The sequence below is a fragment of the Microtus pennsylvanicus genome, chromosome 4 (genome assembly GCF_037038515.1).
Source record: "Microtus pennsylvanicus isolate mMicPen1 chromosome 4, mMicPen1.hap1, whole genome shotgun sequence".
NCBI classification, from domain to species: Eukaryota; Metazoa; Chordata; class Mammalia; order Rodentia; family Cricetidae; genus Microtus; species Microtus pennsylvanicus.
The window spans coordinates 91,926,607-91,944,657 of NC_134582.1; the positions used below are offsets into that span (position 1 = coordinate 91,926,607).

At 38.5% G+C, this 18,051-nt stretch overlaps 1 protein-coding gene across 1 annotated transcript in view; it reads left to right on the forward strand.

The window, feature by feature from the left end:
• LOC142849038 (uncharacterized) overlaps nt 1-6,308 on the forward strand; it is a 292,085-nt gene extending 285,777 nt beyond the window's left edge. The window contains exon 26 of the mRNA XM_075971155.1: nt 6,147-6,308. Coding sequence (XP_075827270.1) covers nt 6,147-6,308 — 162 coding nt within the window. The remainder of the gene's footprint in view (nt 1-6,146) is intronic.
• Nucleotides 6,309-18,051: the final 11,743 nt, after the last annotated feature.

Genomic DNA, 18,051 nt, shown 5'->3' on the forward strand with positions numbered 1-18,051 from the left:
ATCATCAGAACTTACAAAAGCTATAGAAGATAATTATTCTACCATTATATTCATGTCAACTAAAATGATGTATGCTTATTTTATTGGATGAGAAAACTTATCTGGATTCTTGATTATAAGAATCGTTTAAAAGGTAAATTAAAACTGTTTTTGAAACAGCTCAAACATTAACATTAATATGTGAATTAAAATATGTGATTCGATGTTTAATATGAACATTGTACAAATGGAGAGTTAACTCTCTTGTACATAATTTGAAAATATTAAATGTTATAAGTTGATTAAAGAACATCTTTTTTTAAATTCTATGAATTTTTCCTACCTTGAACTGTGTCTCAGAAAAGATATTCAGGCTAATGAAAAGAAAAAATAGGGTGCACTTCTCTTGATTTATTAATTGTAATTTATTATAGCATTAGAGAAATGTTTGTGATTTAATATTGTAAGTACATTTCAAATGCATACGTAGAAAAGTCGCTGTTTGAAATGAGTGTTTTCAGAATGTGTGGTTTTGTCTCACTTCACTTGACAAGGTTGCCTGAGACTAATTTCTTAAAGCATCCAGAGATTCACTCATGAAGAAAGGCAAAAAGACAATTGTCACAAACATAATTATATCTTCTTACATTTGCATGCAGAGACAAAATTCAAGATTTAGATGCATTTTATTGTGTCGCTATTAGACTAAAACCAACTACACACATTTCTCTTTAAGGATTAATACATATTAGTTTCTTGATTTTCACTGACAGATTCTTCCCTAATTTTCTAAAATAACTATTTAATGACAATATAAAACATAAAAAGCCTTCTTTAGAAAATAAACCACAGTTCCTTTGCCTCGGTTAGTTTTACAAACATACCCTCTGAATTATATTTACTATTACTTATGGTTCCCAAACACTGTTATAAAATCATATAAGTTTATTTTATGTGCAAAATCACAGACGGTATGCCGAGTGACACTGAAGAGGAATGAAATAGTAACTGTGCCTCGTTTTCTGAAGCAATCTTGACACTAACGCTGAATTACAACACGGGAACATCCAGCAGTTTTACCTTTATGAGAAAAGGCTTTTTACATATTTAACATAATCACCAGGAAAATAAACTAGAATTATGTAGAAAGATATGTACAGTGGAACCAAGGGGCATTTATATTCCCCTGTAGAATACTTACAGTGATTTTATTGCCATTTTGTGTCATTTTCTAAAGGATTTAAATACAGCCAGTAAACAAACTAGCCTTTAGATTTAAAGCGACAGCCGCTCGTTCAGAAGCAATATTCAGATATTTAATCTTAAGAACCCTGAATATTTTCCAACCAAGGAGAGTGTACTTTTACAAAAATGAAAAGACTGCGTACCTTGGCTTCTAGTTCCCGCAGCTGTGCTGGCTGGCTGAACCACCGCTACCACCGGCAACCACGGCTAACCCCAGAATGTGAGTAGCAAGCGTGGACCCTTTGCTTAGTCACGTGAGGAAATGTCACACCAGTGATTTACTCTGCAAGAATGCAAACCTTATTCTAAAATGATGCTGGTTCCACCTGTAACTTCGAGAGTGCCACATTGTTTCCAGTTCTCTTCCTGAGGTCGATGATTTCACCTAAGTTGAATACGTTCCTTGCCCTCCCTGTGAACTACTGTGCTGAACATAGCTGCTGAACTCCATATTCCAGAACCATCACTGCTTTATCTGGGCCTTCAGACACTGTTGTCTTTCTACCCACAGTGAACTGAGTTTGTAAAAACATAAGTCCTATATTCACTGGGAGAAGGAACTTGAAATTTGTGTTCAGAATACCTTTTTATTTCTCGAGTCTTCTGTCAAGCCTATCTATGAGAATAATGATCTCTGAAGTTTTACCAGTATCATTTATTTTGGCAGTTGAATGTAGTTCACCGTAAGTACTCTGTCATAAGAAACATCAACTTTGTTTTTCTATTTCAAACTTGGGGATACATCTCCTACTCTAGCAAGCAATTAACTAACTCTCTCCATGGGTCTTCACTAGTCAGCAGTGCCTTAAGACGCACAGACACTTCTTTCCACCAAGGAGGAAGGGTCCTGCTTTGAGCACACAACAGAAGGAAGCTTGGGCAGAGTGGACTGTCATCATGTTCCCATTGGACAACAATTCTGCATGTTCCCAAGGGCCCTGCCTCTTCCACAGACACTGTCTAATAGTGATAAGGAGGTATCTCTGATTGGATTTGATTAGTTCCCAAACATAAACATTAACTCTAGACTGGAGATCCCAAGTCAGGGTCCCTGAGACCTTAGCCTCTGTCACATCGTAGGTTGGAATGGGGTTTCCTCTTAAAAAGTTGATTCTGACAAATTGTGCAATTATTTTGTGGTTGTTACTTTTACAGATGAGTAGAATTTAGGGTTCAAGTTTCTGTTATTATCACTAGCAACCCATATTACTTATAAAAGGTAAATCCTGGAAATAGATTTACTGGATCAAAGAATATGAAAATAAAATGCATCATGTGTATGTGTGTGATGTGTATCCACCTATAAGCATGCCTACCCACCAGAAATATGAGCTCACAAATAACCACAGTTGCAGTGAAGGAAATGACCACCCAGCACTTTGGTTTTTTCTTTTCCTTCATAACTGCAGAAACTATACTTTCTGTAACTCAATCAGATTGCACTGTTTGAAACACAAAGCATCATGGTATAACGGTCCATCACCCAACCTCCTTTGCCTTTGAAAGATGATACCTAATTTGATACAGCTTTTTTTCCTCCTATTTTTTGAAAGCAATATCTTCAATATGTTTGTTTTCTAGAGACCTTTCTTCCTATTTGTCTACAAAATTCAGAAAAGAATGCATATAACTACAGCATTGGTAGCTATTTTTTTTGGCCAGGACAATCATTTGAAATAAATAACCATAGACATTGATATGAATTAAAAATAGCCCAAGATCTCTCCGTGATCACATACAGCTAATGGAAGCAAAGCCTTGTCAGACTGAATTAGTTCTGCAATTATGACAAAGTGTTTCTTTAGGTAGTTACATTTTTATTTTCTCTTCCTTAAACCCGGCAGCTAAAATTATATGCATTAATTAGATGTATTTTACATGCGCATCTACAGCACTTTAAGTATATCTGATACTTTTTTGGCATCTGTAACAAGGGCAGTCAGAGTGTTTGTAACTGTGGGAGCCAATTAGGAGGATGTGAGCAACTCAGAAGTCTACAGTTGTTGGTTGATGACCCTAAGTAGGAATTGTCCTGATAGGAGCTAGGGTTCTTAAACCTCAACAAACAATACCCCCACCACCATGTCTTCCTAACCCAAGCATCTGTGTCTCTCTAAGGAATCATATAGACTTTTTACGGAGCCATCTCAACTCCTTTCCTAGAATATAAATCAATGGTTGATGTTATTGTTTTAACTCTAAATCTCAATAGCAAGTAGTGATTGCAAATGACAGGAGACTTAGGAAGAAGTCACCCTGTCATTTAGGAGCTCATAAGTCTGGTGATGACTGACTGCCATTCACTTCATTGTTTATAATGAATGTTTCAGAGTTCCTAGCAGAATTAGCAGATGGCTCACTTAGAAATATTTTGAGGTATGTGGGGAAAGTTCCAGAAGTATAATTGTGGTTCATACTTTTAGACGGTCCAGATGAAATGAAAACAAAAAAAGAACCAACAACTGCTGTGGTATCTACAATGTTTCCCAGCACAATTTAGTGTTGACATACCATTTGCAAAGACAGGAATGCATATAAAAGACAATAAACGCAAGAGACTGGCAACCAAGGTTCCTAGGAAACTATGCTCCACACTTCTGCTAAAAATTCTGCAAAGCTGATAGACTACATCAATAGCCAGGATTGTGGAGAACTGAAATATTGCAGATTAAGAAGCAAATTCTCTTCGGCTAGCTTTAGTTCTGTTAAAGTCAGCACTCACGGTCTTCTCTGTGTCTGGCCTAGTATCCTTCCAACTATAAGGAAAACTTTGAAATTTATTCACTAAGGAGAGAGACCCTTAGCTTCCACCAAGCCCAAAGCTAAGGCTGTCATTAGATAGCATCTGAGACCTAAAGCCCAGAGTCTCTGGTTTGTTGTAGCCTGCCTATCTGACCTTCCCACCAATGTGTTTGGAAAAAGATTTTATTCCTCATTTTTTCTCTCTCTGTCTCTGTCTCTCTCTCCTATAGAAACTTCACAAAACTGTTTTATTGTCAGGACATGGTCTTTGGTCCATGTCTGTGTTACTCACAATCCTCACTCGTATTTTGCTTAAGAATAATCGGTCTTCACTGGGGAGGGTAGAGCTGTGGATGAAGGGGTTGTTGCACAAGAACAAAGACCAGAGTTTGGGTCCTCAACACCCACATAAAAGGCAATCTGTCTGTAGTCCCAGCACCTGGCATATAAAGACAGGGGCTCCCTGAAGCCAGCTGACTAGCTAGACTAGCCAACTTAGCAAGCTTCAGGCTTAAGTGAGAGACCCTGCTTCAATATATAAGAAAGGAGACCAGAGAAGACATCTGACATCAACTCTAGTCTCCACACATATGTGCCCACATACATGCATATGCCTCACGCAGGTGCACATGTAACTTAAAGTTAACTGTCCTTTACTCTCTTTGAAGTGAGTGTTGGATTTTATACCACAGGATAAGAATACAGAGAGAAAGTGCAAGCAAGGAGTTTAATTTCAGGTGGCTATAGGAAACTTAGACTCTTAGTAAGCAGGGCAAAAGAGATTACCTGGAATAGGAAAATTATAGAATGGGCCAAGTATCCAATCTATATGTCCTTAATCATGAGGAGTATTTATTAACTCAATAAAAGCGGAGCTGCCATGGCTTTTTGATAAAATGGCTGAATTTGGATGCTGAAATCAAATCTCTTCTTTTTTTTAACCTGTTCTATCTGAAAAGGTTTTCTACATGTGGTATGTCATCCCATCCTTTCTCCTTCCTAACACTCACTTTCTTGGAAGTCAGGTTTCTCTTCCTAGTATTTCAACACCACCGCCCCCTTTGCCTACCTTGGAAAGCAGCACTATGACTGGCTTGCTGCATGATTTATGAGCTTATTAGAGGATGGAAGAAGTTATTACCAAGAAAGAAAATGGTTCCTGCTACCAGGGAAGAATGTGTCTGAAAGTGGGTGCCCTCTTTGCTATCCAGAGAAGTTAATTAATTTGCCAATTTTATCTGTAGAAGTGACTCCATTCCTTGCTGCTGTAGGGAAATACAAACCTTTGGCATAGTTCTTGAAAGTACAAGATACATTCAAAGGATAAGGTGTGAATGAAGTCAGTGACGTTGGTGATTATGATAGTCCAGGAATAAACCCAAATCTCATAAATAGGAGTTCTGCTGCAGTATCAGTCAGTCTGTGTCGGTGTGAGCTCCTCCAGGCACGAAACTTTTTTCCAACAGGAGCATTAAATTCTGTTCCCTAGACAGATTTTGTCTTCTCTACATTCCAACAAGCAACTGCTGATTTTTAAAAGTATTTCTGATTTAGTTTCCCTGATGCCTCTTCTCACTGTATAGCCAAGGTTCTCCTCCAGCTCCCATTCTCCTGGTCTTGAGCACTTGACTACAGGCATATGCCTAAGACTCGTGTTTAGAAAAGGCCAAAATGGGAGTTTAATCTTGGTTTTATGTGTGTGCATGCATGTGTGTGCCCCATGTGCATGCAGTACCCATGGATGCCAGAAGAAGTCATCAGATCTCCTGGATTGTAGTCACAGTTGTAAGCTACCCTGCCATCATATGTGGGTGCTGGGAACTGAACCTGGGTTCTCTGCAAGATCAAGTGTCCTTAACCATTGAGCTAATCCTCTAGATCTCAAGACTTGTTTTTGATGTATATAGTTATGGTGTCAGAAGATTAGAAAATTCACTCTCTATATGTATTTTGCTTGCTTCATGTTTACTCTGTATTCTTTGTAGGGTCGTTATAAGGTGTAGTAAAGGTAGAAAGGACTGGACTAGGAAGCCTAAATCATAAGCTTCTGGTTAGGACAACAGTGTCCAAGAAAGGTTGTATAAATTACAGTTTTCCTTCTTCTATGGGATAATTGAAGAAAAAGATAGCACCATTTGAACATTTTATTGAAATATTGGCTCATTATCACCACTCTATAGGTGTTTGGTGACGTCAGTGCCTTGAAGTTTGTCCCCAGCAAAGTAATCATGGCTATTGAGGATGACATAAGGCAAATGGACACCATGCAGAGAGAAACCTTGGCTAATGTTCAAAAGAAACGAGATGGCTCCATGGAAATCAAAGGTATTTTTCTCTGTTGATTGAGCATTGGATCAACACTATCTGTGATTACACTCACCCAGAAGGAACCCCAAATATCAAGTTCTTCTTATCTCCCCAATTTCCCAACAAGAGGATAAAGTTCAGCTTTCTCTTCCAATCCAGTACCTTATGTAAGAGTAGGTCATGGATGTTGGTTGCTGACATAGACCAAGGTGTTGGGCTTTGGACTTTGCAGAGAGATGGGATGGCCCTGACAGCATTCTTGGAAAATGGGTTTTATTTTTCTTCTTTCCACTTGTTTGTTTTTCGTATGGAGGAAATAAGAGAAGTGTCTACAAGATGATGATTAAGTGAGCCTAAAAATTTCCTCTTCCTTTTATTATCTGAAATTTTTCACACGTTCTTTTTCTGTGAAAGGAACTTTAAGTGGGGAGAGGAAAACTTATGTGGGAAGAGGAAAACTAAAATATCAACAACAAATATTTCAAGTCATATAAATGAGTAGATTTGAAGAGTTTATATTTTGTCTTCTAGGATAACAGCAACTATGCTGCTGGGTGACTTGGAATTGAGATTTTTTTATTTACTTCAACTCTCAAAATCGATCAGACAGCATCCTTGCTTTTTTTTATCCCTTGTACAATTTATTTTCTTTCTACTTTGTCCCTTTCTGGCCTTCTATTTCAATAGCAGGTTTGGACTGGGGTTTATTATCTGACCAGCTAACATACATTCATACCTCTGTCACTGTATCTCAACTATATAGGAACTAGTAATTATTCTCAAAACTGCACAGAATAAATACACATTGAGTAATAATTTAAATGGATGTATCTGCTCTTCATAAGTAAGTGGAATCTTCTCGCAGGTCCTTAAATGTCCCTGCCACTGACTTTCTCATTCTCCTTTACTACTGCTGCTCTATCTCCTGGTGGCTCTGATGACCAGATGTTCATGCCCGCTGTCACAGCTGTGTATACAGACCACAAACTTTTGCTTTTTCCAATAGCCCATGAGCTACCCCAGACAGAGAACTTTTTCAAATGTTTCTGTCTATTAGCAGAGATTTGAACAGGGTGAGGGTGAAATACAGAGACTCAATAGAGATTGGCTATTTGAAAGAGGTGTGAGGGAGAGAGTATGGTGAGGTTAGAGCCGGGTCTTTACTGTTTGTGCAGAAGGTGAGACAATCCCCTAAATAACCTTGGTATATTAAAACAAATTACATGATTAATGTGCATCTGAACAAGATAATATGAACAGGAAAACATTTATGTGCAAGTCGATGCATATTTGCCTCTCCAGCTGTATTTCATTTAATTATCAGGTCAAAGTGATGATCAAGTTCATCTGAAATGATGCCATGGCATCTTTACACTTAGCACCCACCGAAGTAGGTGCGTTAACAGGCTGCTGGCCTGACACTTCTGCTTGCCTGGTCTTACTAAACCTCAAACCCAGTGAGGGCAGGAACCATTCTCTGCTATATTTGTTTTTACATTGGGTCATTAGCAATGCACCTTCATGATCTATGAGACACTGATGCGAATGAATAGAAGATGTCAAGCAAACTATCGACAATTATTTTTTCCTATTCTTGTTTCCTTCAGGAGATCATTGGCCCAAGTGGAAGGAGGAGTACAATTAAATAGCACACTTTTGGTCTCCTGAGGGACACCCAGGGACTCACTATTTCTTACTCTGCCGCATCTCCGAATACATCATTGCAAGGCGTGATTTTTGTGATTTTCACGTGGTAGTTTGTAGAGCGTTTACTTCTGTTGTTTCTTTATATTTGCTTCCCTTGCCTACATGCATGTTACGGAACAGTCAGGATTAGATAAAAGGTTCAGCATTTGTTTGATTTGTTTGACTGTTTAAAGCGTTGTTGATGCTGAGCTCATGTAGGTGTGTGGCAGGCAACGATTCCTCTTTTTGTTAAAAAGAACCTTGCTGATGCTCATGTGCACTGTCTCATCTACTACAGTAATAAAGGAAGAGTCTGATACTGCCTCTGTCCGCGCTAAGGACTGTACTTACATGGGTTTTTAAAGGATCGATTTAGTTTTTACTTTTCAGGGATGTTCATGATTGGCCTGATTCTCAAGGAAAACAGGGCGGGGGCAGGGCAGAGGCACTGTCTCCAAATGCCTCCATCGTTTGCGGTCCTTTATACTTAATATTCTGTATTTGCAGATGTTTTGCAGAGTGGAGCTCTATCATGGCAGGCATAGTGCCCCTAGGAAAGAGTACATGTTTATATACAGTTCAAAGGACTATTTCAAAATTAAAGATAGGTTTCTAGGGGACTATATATCTGTAAATTGAGTCATCAGGGTTTTTTTTTTCCTTTAGCCCATTGAGGATAATTTATGATGCTAATAATTAATTTTTCAAGACTGTATTAGTAAAATTGTATCTATAAGCTATGCATGTATTTTCTGTGGTTTCATTAGAATCTCTCTTTCTTAGCGCCACATGCTAGTTGACATGTTATTTAGTTTGATCTTTTTGTCACATTCCTCATCGTAAAACAATTAGAGACTGTAAATGAGAAAATTCTTTTATTGGCCCACTTTTACTAGGCCGATATGTTCTTGATGCTTGAGTAGACTATTTCGACCCTAGTTCTGAAAAGGAATGAAAATATATTTCAGAAGGAGTTAAAATTTTAGTGCTAGCTGTAAATTTAAAAGTGAAAATTTTTATTTGCCCTTTGTATTGAATTCAGTAATGATAGATAAATTGCACAAAGTGTCCTTTTAGGATGAAAAATGAGTGATTTTCTTCCTTCAGTTAAATACGGAGCTAAGTGGTACACACAGCATTAAAATCAACTCACTTCCCACTTCAGTGATCACAGTGTGAACACTTGCTATCGGGAGCTGTGTTTCTACTCTTTCTTGATCCTCAGTTTTATTAAATCAGTCAAGTGATAGTGGTTGGATAAAAAGAAGGAATGACTTTGATGCCTCTGCGGCATTTCTGTTTTGTAGTGATACTTCGCTTGTGTTTGAACAAATAAAGCTTGCCTGAAGATCAGAGTGCAGAGCTAAACCACTAGTTAGCCATAGAGGCCAGGCTGTGGTGGTACACACCTTTAATCCCAGCACTTGGGAGTCACATGCCTTTAATTCCAGGACTAGAGAGGTAGAGACAGGAAGGAATATGGCTGGGCGGAGAGAGGAATATAGGTGGGAGGAGACAGGAGAGAGAGAGATACAGTCTGAGGATGCAGTCTGAGGTTTCGCAGAGACAGCCTTCATTCTGAGGATTTGTAGAGGCAGCATCTCCCATTCGGTATGAGGTAGAGGTAAGAGCTAGTGGCTGGCTGTTCTGCTTCTCTGAATTTCAGGCAAACTTTATTTGATAGATTATAAACAAAATATTACCACACTGTTTCATGAGTGACTGTTCAAGATGCCTTCCAAATGTCATTTCCTATAACAGACAATAAGGGTTCTCCCACTTGGATGTTCTCTGCTGTAGATGCTTCTGGGAAGCATGGCCCATTCTATGACATGGCTTCCAGCTGATTGGCTTACTTAACTTTAAATACTTTAGGAGGTAGGAAATGTTCCAATGAGAACTTTTACAAATTCCTTCCGATGGTCTGAAATGACATCAGGCATACCTTGTGAGAACAGCCGATGCCACAGTGGAGATCTGTGGCAATGGGGAGACCATAACTCAGTAGCTACTGACTAAGTGACATGAAGCAGGCTCGTTTTTTGTTTGCTTAATCTAAATTCTTCACCTTTGAGATAGTATAGTTCACACTAATTTCCCTTTCTGTGACAAACATGGAGTCGGCAAAGGGGACAGGTGCACACAGTGCTGAAGAAGGTGACATTGGCTACTGACATACAGTGAGCAGAATACTTTATTATAAGGTGAAAATTATCTTGTAACCAATGCCCTCGATCTTACATAATAAAGTCACAGTTAGCCTATTTGTCTTTTGCTTTGTTTTATGAAAATAAATCTTTGTTCATTGATCAGTAAAAACTTTGACCATATTCTATCTTGCCAAATTATATCAAGATTACTAATTGTTTAACTTTAATAGATGGTTGTAGAGCTTATCGATGTTATCTTAACATGACATCTTAAATTGGTATTCATTTCTCCTGCTATTTTTAAATACTGCTTTTCTTATACAACAAGCACATTTAGACTATCTCTCTACCCACTTAGCAAATGGCGTGCTGCTCTTGATAGTCTGATTATGTTCACGCTTGTGCCAGATACCTTCAGGTCGTGCAGCTCACTGATAAATCAGGGATATCTGATCACTAAATGATTGGCACTAAGAATGATTTTCTGGCAACATCGGGGAAAGGATAAAGACAGGATTGAGCACACCAAAAAGATGAATATTGGACCCAGTTATGCATCTAAAGGATCATTATACACTTTCCTACTTTTTAGTATCTTTATAACTTCAGACTAGCATTAGTCTGAAGTGTTTATCTAATTATTCTTTATCGACAAAAAATTGGGAGTCAGATATTTGGTGAAGAACCTGAATGATCAGAGAAGCAGCAGAGAAGCCACCAATGACCTCCTATCTCTTCCTTTCCTCCATCCAAAAAGGCCGAGATCTTTTCTCCGTCCCACCTTACTGCTTCCTGTCTCCTATCTGTCCTCAGTCCTTCAAAACTTCTATGGTCAATTTTGGTTAGCTAATGGCTAGCTCTGTCCTCTGACTCCCAGCAAGTTTAATTGACAGAATATGATAAAATTATCACACAACACCAATCAATTAAGCCGTCACTGGAAAAAACACATGACACAAGAAAAATGTAATTACCAGTCATTAAAGTCATATATTCAGTTCTTAAATAATAATGTAGGAAACTGTTTGATATATAGTATGAAAAGAACATGTGGGACATGCGTACTATGATTCCTGTTATAAAACAGTGTATTTCTGTAGAAAGAATCCAAAAAAATTGCACATAAATATTATGACTGGCCACTAGGTATTGACATGATATGCTTTTAAATTTTATTTCTTCCAAATACTATCTCTTATTTTCTATATTCTTCAGGATTAGCTCATGATGCTTTTTTAAACTTTCTTTTTATTTATTATTTTTGTCTTTCACATCATGCATCTCGAGTCCATTCATTTCCCATCCCTGTGTATTTGCAGCCTCTCCCCAATAACATTTAAGAAAGAATAGCAAAAAACAAAAGGCAAAAAGAAAAAAGTGGGAAAAAAAATCTCATCATGAAAGCTGTAGTGTGACATAGTGAGTCACAAAATAATCCCTTTTGTCCATACATCTTTACTTGAAAGTGTTCCTTGCAAAGAGTCCTTGATCTGGTTTGAGGCCTAGGCCCTCATTGGAGCTTCTCTTGCCCTGTATTTTGGAAATCCTGCAGCTTTGGGTCTGTAAGATGGGTCTCTTAACGTGCTCCAGCAGATCACAGATGGGGTGAACATACCTCTGTATCTGGGCCTGAGTAGTAGCAGGGTTGGTCAGCTTGCCAGCTCTCCATGGTCCTCACCACCAGGGTGACCTCCCCTGTATTGCCTTGGCAAGTTCACCCCTTGCATCGATGAGCAAGGGGCGGGGCCAGTTCTCCTGCTTTCCTGTCTTCGGAGTCAAAGCTCTCACACCTATATCTTCAGAGCCAGCTCTACTGAGTGGCCGAGGTGTGGTATAGGGGTCGCTCTCCAGAGTGCTGCAGCCAATGAGGGACAGGGCTAGCTCTCCCACTCTTAGGGCCTCAAAATCAATTCTCCCACATGCCTCGGGCATTGATGGTGGGCGAGATGGGGGAACACGTCTCTCCTGCCCAGGCTGCCATATGACAGGTGAGTTGGGTAATGAAGACAGTTCTTGAATGCTCACAGTATCAGGACTGGCTCACCCACACACCCCTCCAATGGGGTTGGCTCTATTGTGCTGTCCAGGCGAGGTCCAGGCCCTGCTCTCCTGAGTGCTGCTGCTGGTGGTGGGCAGTGGCAGCTCTCTTGGCCTCTGACCTCAGGGGCAGCTCTCACACCTGCCTCAGGCATTGATGGGTGTGGGGGGGGGGAGGAGAGGAGCCATGACGCTTTTATAATAACCACTGAAACAAATGTTTCATGCATGAAAGCCGATGAAAAAATATGAGAGAAATCTCATGTGATAGCTCCTGTAAAATAAAAGTTGTATTGGACTTTTGAACACTATCTGTCCAAGAGGGATACTCCAAGTGTTGTTCTAGACCATTTGAGAGAAAAAAATTTCCATGAACTAGAAGTAGAAGTCGACAAGCAGATAAGCCCTATAAACAGGCAACGCCATGAGGGTCTGAAAAGGAAGTCAGAAGGCGGGATGATTCACCAGAATGGAAACCATAATAGACAAGGCAACTGAGATTTTCAAGGCTTTAGAGGGCAGAATGGCTACTGAAAAAAAAAAAAACATAAATAAATAAAATAATTGAATCGTGTCATTTCTAAGTGTTTTCCCCTTACTGTTTTCAATGTCTTTCCTCCACAGCCCAGTCCTCTAGCCTCCACCCTCCATCAATCCGTTTCCCTTTCCTCCTCTTGTCCCTTTCGTCTTGATTTTTGTGGTGACCCCATCGCTGTCCCTCCCTGCTTATGTGGCTCCCGTTTCCCTCACCACTCATTTCCTTTTATCACTTGGAGAAACGGCAATCCTGCTTGAGCCACCTGGGCCTAATTTGTGCCCACTCCCAATGCAACTAAAAGCAGCTGTAGAAAAATGAATGTTGGCATGAATTTGACTTGAAAATCCCAACTGTAGTTTGCAGGGGAACTTCGGGGTTTTCAGGTAGTCACATTTTGTCTTATTTCATCCATCCTGCAAGGACACTGGGATTGTATCATATTTTATCATCTCTTCCCAAGCCTGCAATATTTTCCCCTAGCTTCACACACCACTAATGAATGGGCTTTCTATGTCCCTGGGAAAGTTGGGGCTATTGCTGGGACTAATGCCTGTTACCTGTCTACTTACGTCCTACATCTGCCACCAGGGATGCTGCTGTGTAGAGAAAGGCATGCTTTGTTGTTTGTGCATGCACCAGAGTGGGGCAGAGGGCTCAACGCAGGTGACATTTGGGTCCTGTTTGTTAGGATGAAGCCAGAAGATACTCACCAGCTACCAGTGACTAGTCTAGACTCCAGAACTTTGAGAAATAAATTTCTGTTCTTTACAAATTATCCAGTCGAGGGTTATCTGTGATAGCAAAAGACATGTGTAAAAGATATGACTTGAATTCAAGCCTCCAGCCCTAATACGGATTAAAAATTTCCGATACAATTATTAAATGTCTATTGGATATCTCCACTTGAATAAGCATCTGAATTAAAACATGGTCCCCCACAGTCAGCAAGACAAAATGACAGCCTACAGAAAGGAAAAAGATCTTCACCAACCTCACATCGGACAGAGGGCTTATCTCCAAAATATAAAAAGAACTCAAGAAATTGGTCATAAAAAAAGAATCCAATAAAAAATGGGGTACAGACCTAAGCAGAGAACTCTCAACAGAGGAATCTAAAATGGCTGAAAGACACTTAAGGAAATGTTGATCATCAGAGAAATGCAAATCAAAACAACTCTGAGATTCCAGCTTACACCTGTAAGAATGGCCAAGATCAAACACACTAATGACAACTTATGCTAGAAAGGATGTGGGATAAAGGGAATACTCTTCCATTGCCGGCAGGAGTGCAGACTGGTACAGCCCCTTTGGATATCAGTATGGTGATTTAAACAATATAGTTTCTGTGTGAATATTTTGGGAGTCTGGGTGGAGAAACAAATGAACAAACATTAGGGACTAGAAAGCATAATATAGTTACTTGCAAAGAAGAAGTCATAAAATGCAGTGCACATGGTCTTGTGGCTAATGATACAAATGTATTAACAACCCAGATAGTTTTCAAAAGAAGGAACAAATTTATGGGAGCTATTTAAATGCCTGAACAAATAATACTGAAATGTCTTCTTCTTCTTCTTCTTCTTCTTCTTCTTCTTCTTCTTCTTCTTCTTCTTCTTCTTCTTCTTCTTCTTCTTCTTCTTCTTCTCTTCTTCTTCTTCTTCTTCTTTTTTTTTTTTTTTGATTTTCGAGACAGGGTTTCTCCGTAGCTTTTGGTTCCTGTCCTGGAACTAGCTCTTGTAGACCAGGCTGGCCTCGACCTCACAGAGATCTGCCTGCTTCTGCCTCCTGAGTGCTGGGATTAAAGGCGTGCGCCATCACCACCCGGTTCCTGAAATGTCTTCTTAAAGTTAATAGAAACTGTCAAAGATCAAGAGAAAATAAATTTATGGTTGATTTAAATAAAACCACCAAAAACCAGATACTATATAATTTAAATAATTAAGATAACAAAATATTAATTGCTAGAAATTTAAAATACATACAAGTGATATGGATATATATGGTGTACCCACCCAGCAATCTCTATCTTACACACACACACACACACACACACGCACACACACACACACACACACACACTCACTCACACATTGTAGAATATTTAACTATGTAGAGATGTGTTACATTTGTTTGTGCCGTGGACCGTAACTTTAACTGTGGAAAGGTGTGTTACTTTTGTTTATGTTGCATTTATTTAATTATGTAAAGATGTGTTGCCTCGGTTTCACCTTGTTTTCCTAAGGCACCTGTTGCAATAAAGAGGTGAACAGCCAATAGCTAGGCAGAAAAAGGATAGGCAGGCAGAGAATAAGTAGGAGGAGAAATCTAGGAATGGCAGAGAAGAAGGAGAACTCAGAGAAATAAGGAGGACACACCTGGGGCCAGAAGTCAGGCAGCTGCCAACCAGCCAAACATAGAGACAGAAGGAAAGTAGATATTCAGAAAGAAAAGAAGTTAAAAAGCCTTGAGGTAAAATGCAGATAATGAAAAACAGATTAAAATAAGAGGAATAATATTAAGTCTCTATGTCGTGATTTGGGAGCTGGTTGGTGGCCCAAAAGAAAAAAGCCGGTACACACACACACACACACACACACACACACACACACACACATACACACACCCCAAGAATTTAAGAAAAGCACTAGCAAAATTTGGATAGCAATACATTCTGGAAAATATCCTGCTCACAGTCAAAGTTTTCCTAGTGACTGAGCACGCTTAAAAAGTCCTGTAGTGCAGCATGAAATATTAATAAAGGAAAAAAGAAATAACTTGGTCTCCCATTGAAAGTATTTATCACTCATTCAAAATTTTCAGTAAGGAAAGAATGATTCAATAAAAACCAGTAAGAAACTGGACAAGTCACATGTTATAAGGAAAAGTTAAAAACCCTAAATAAATTTCCACCTGATAAATAGAAATTTAACCCACATAGCCACACATTTCAATTTTCAAAGAAGGACTCATGTAAATATAACATGCATATATTTCTCACTGTGATATTTATTATTATGTATTATAAATAAAATATAAAAGCTATTCAACACCAGAAGGTGGGTGGCATAAATTCCAGCTGTTTCCTACAGTGGGATTGTTTTAAAGTCTTGGAGGATGCAGATGAATCCTGTGTCAGTAACATAGAGGATTGAGTCTCACTCATTCTGAGCACTTTGTCTCATCTTTCTATTGGTGATCACCAATGGTGATCTCACAGCTACTCCCACTGATGTTCCATGTCAATGGGAGTAGCTGTGTTAAGTTATTGGCCAGAGTTACATATCCTCAATAATGCTGAAGGCGGAAATGGAGTGTCTCTAGCGAATGCTTTAGTATGGGGTTGGTAGAAGCATCTAAGAAATGACAGGACATTGGATTTCACAGAGCACACCATTCTTTTACCCTCTCCCCTATGACACCACCCAGGGATAAATGTGGAAGTTTGGAAGTAGCTGTGCTCCAGTGAGATGTGGAGAGCCTGAGTTTCCTGATCGCTTCTGGAGCATCGCATTGAATCTTGCTACAATATAGGAATTGACTTGGAAATGTATCTGCTATATCTTAATAAAGTAATTAGATTATATTTAAGGCCAAAACATATTTGGTGTATCTATTTCTTTACATATGCAAATAATATGTATATTTTTGTATGGTAATAATGGAAGTACAAACAGCACATTGTTAATCCTGGTAATTTGTTGGTGTTTTCACTGAGTTCTACAATTTTTAAGTTTCTTATACTTAATGTACAATACCTAACACAAAGAGAGAGGAATGAAGAAAATCTGGACAAACAAAATTTGGAATGTATAGAAACCTTGAATTATCATGCTAGTTTGTGGTCACAAACCACGAGTAAACAAATCAGTTGAATGGAATAGGAGGCCTAAAAAATACATATAGGGCAAATCAAAGAACTTTCAGGAAAGGTTTTTTGTTGTTGTTTTTGGATAAATGTATTTGTTACTTCAATTTTACTGTAACAAAAGACCTTGGTCCACTCTTCTGCAAAGTTAAAAGGTTTATTTTAAGCCATGGTCTTTGGTGGTTTGATATTCTTGGGTCTGGTGAAAGTGATGCATCATCCTGGGGCAAACAATGGGCTAGAGCACACACGAACACACAGAGAGACAGAGAGAGACACAGACAGAAAGAAAAATCTAAACAATCAAGATAGATTTTTTGATATATATTGTCCAAAATACGAACATAAATAGTAATATACATATTATGAATACATGCAGTATTACAAATATAAAAATTCCTAACATGATTATTGAATATTCAATGAGTAAGTTTAAATATTGATTTTACATTGATTAATTCAAATATTTTTTCTGTGACATATATCATCTAAAACTTTAAAGGCAGGGTGTTTATGCTTTGCTTAGAGGCCTTTTATTATCTACTAGGTCAAGCATATCAATTTTCTTCTGTTTTCATCTTCTCTTTATACAAAATACTCAGCCATGGATTCATATTCATCCCTCATTTTCCATTTTGTATTTTAAAATTAATACTTTAACTCCTAGAGAATTTACTTTCTGAAAGAAAGGCAGCCTTGTTTTCTTTTCATGTACCCAATTCTTCCCAGACCATTAGTTACTTAATACCTCCCTTACCAAAGTGAAAGGAAAGAAAATTTAGTCTTGCCCCTAACTATCAGACCAACTGCCAGGCTGCCCTCTATGGGTTTATGTCAATAACAACTCTAACCCCTCAGGTCAGATAATCAGATGTATGATAATTAACCTTATGAGTAATGACTGTGTTATGCAAATAAACAATGCAGAAGAGTCATTTCATTAGAGAAACACCACAGGGTCGTTAGGTTTTGATCTCTGTCCTCATCTTTTAGGGAAAAGGATTTTCTGTGAACTGCTTTTCGGAATTGGCACTAAAGCATCAGCCACAGGTTCACATTAAGCCAGGGAATGCAGAATGCTTGATTTATACTGGGTATGTGTCTCTTGGTTGGGACCCACTGTAATGAACTAACCCACAAATCACAGTTTAATGGGACTCCACTTTCAGATATTGCTTAATTAAAAGTTGTAGGTTTATTAACATGTGTCTTTGGCCCTGAGACTTGGACATGTAATCTCTGTGAAAATAGGACTAGGCTGTAAAAGTTTTATAGATTTTTGACTATGACATTACAGGCCATGCCTTAATAACCCATCATCTCCAAAAGATTTTGCTCATGTTTTGCCCTCTTCTGTCAGAGCAGACCCTTTGCTTTTTTCCTTTACAACAATGTAAGGCTTTCCTGGAGGCAGAAATCCTTAATAAATAAATAAAAAAAAATAAAAAAATAAAAAAATAAAAAAAAAATATAGACGTAAAAAAAAAAAACAATGTAAGGCT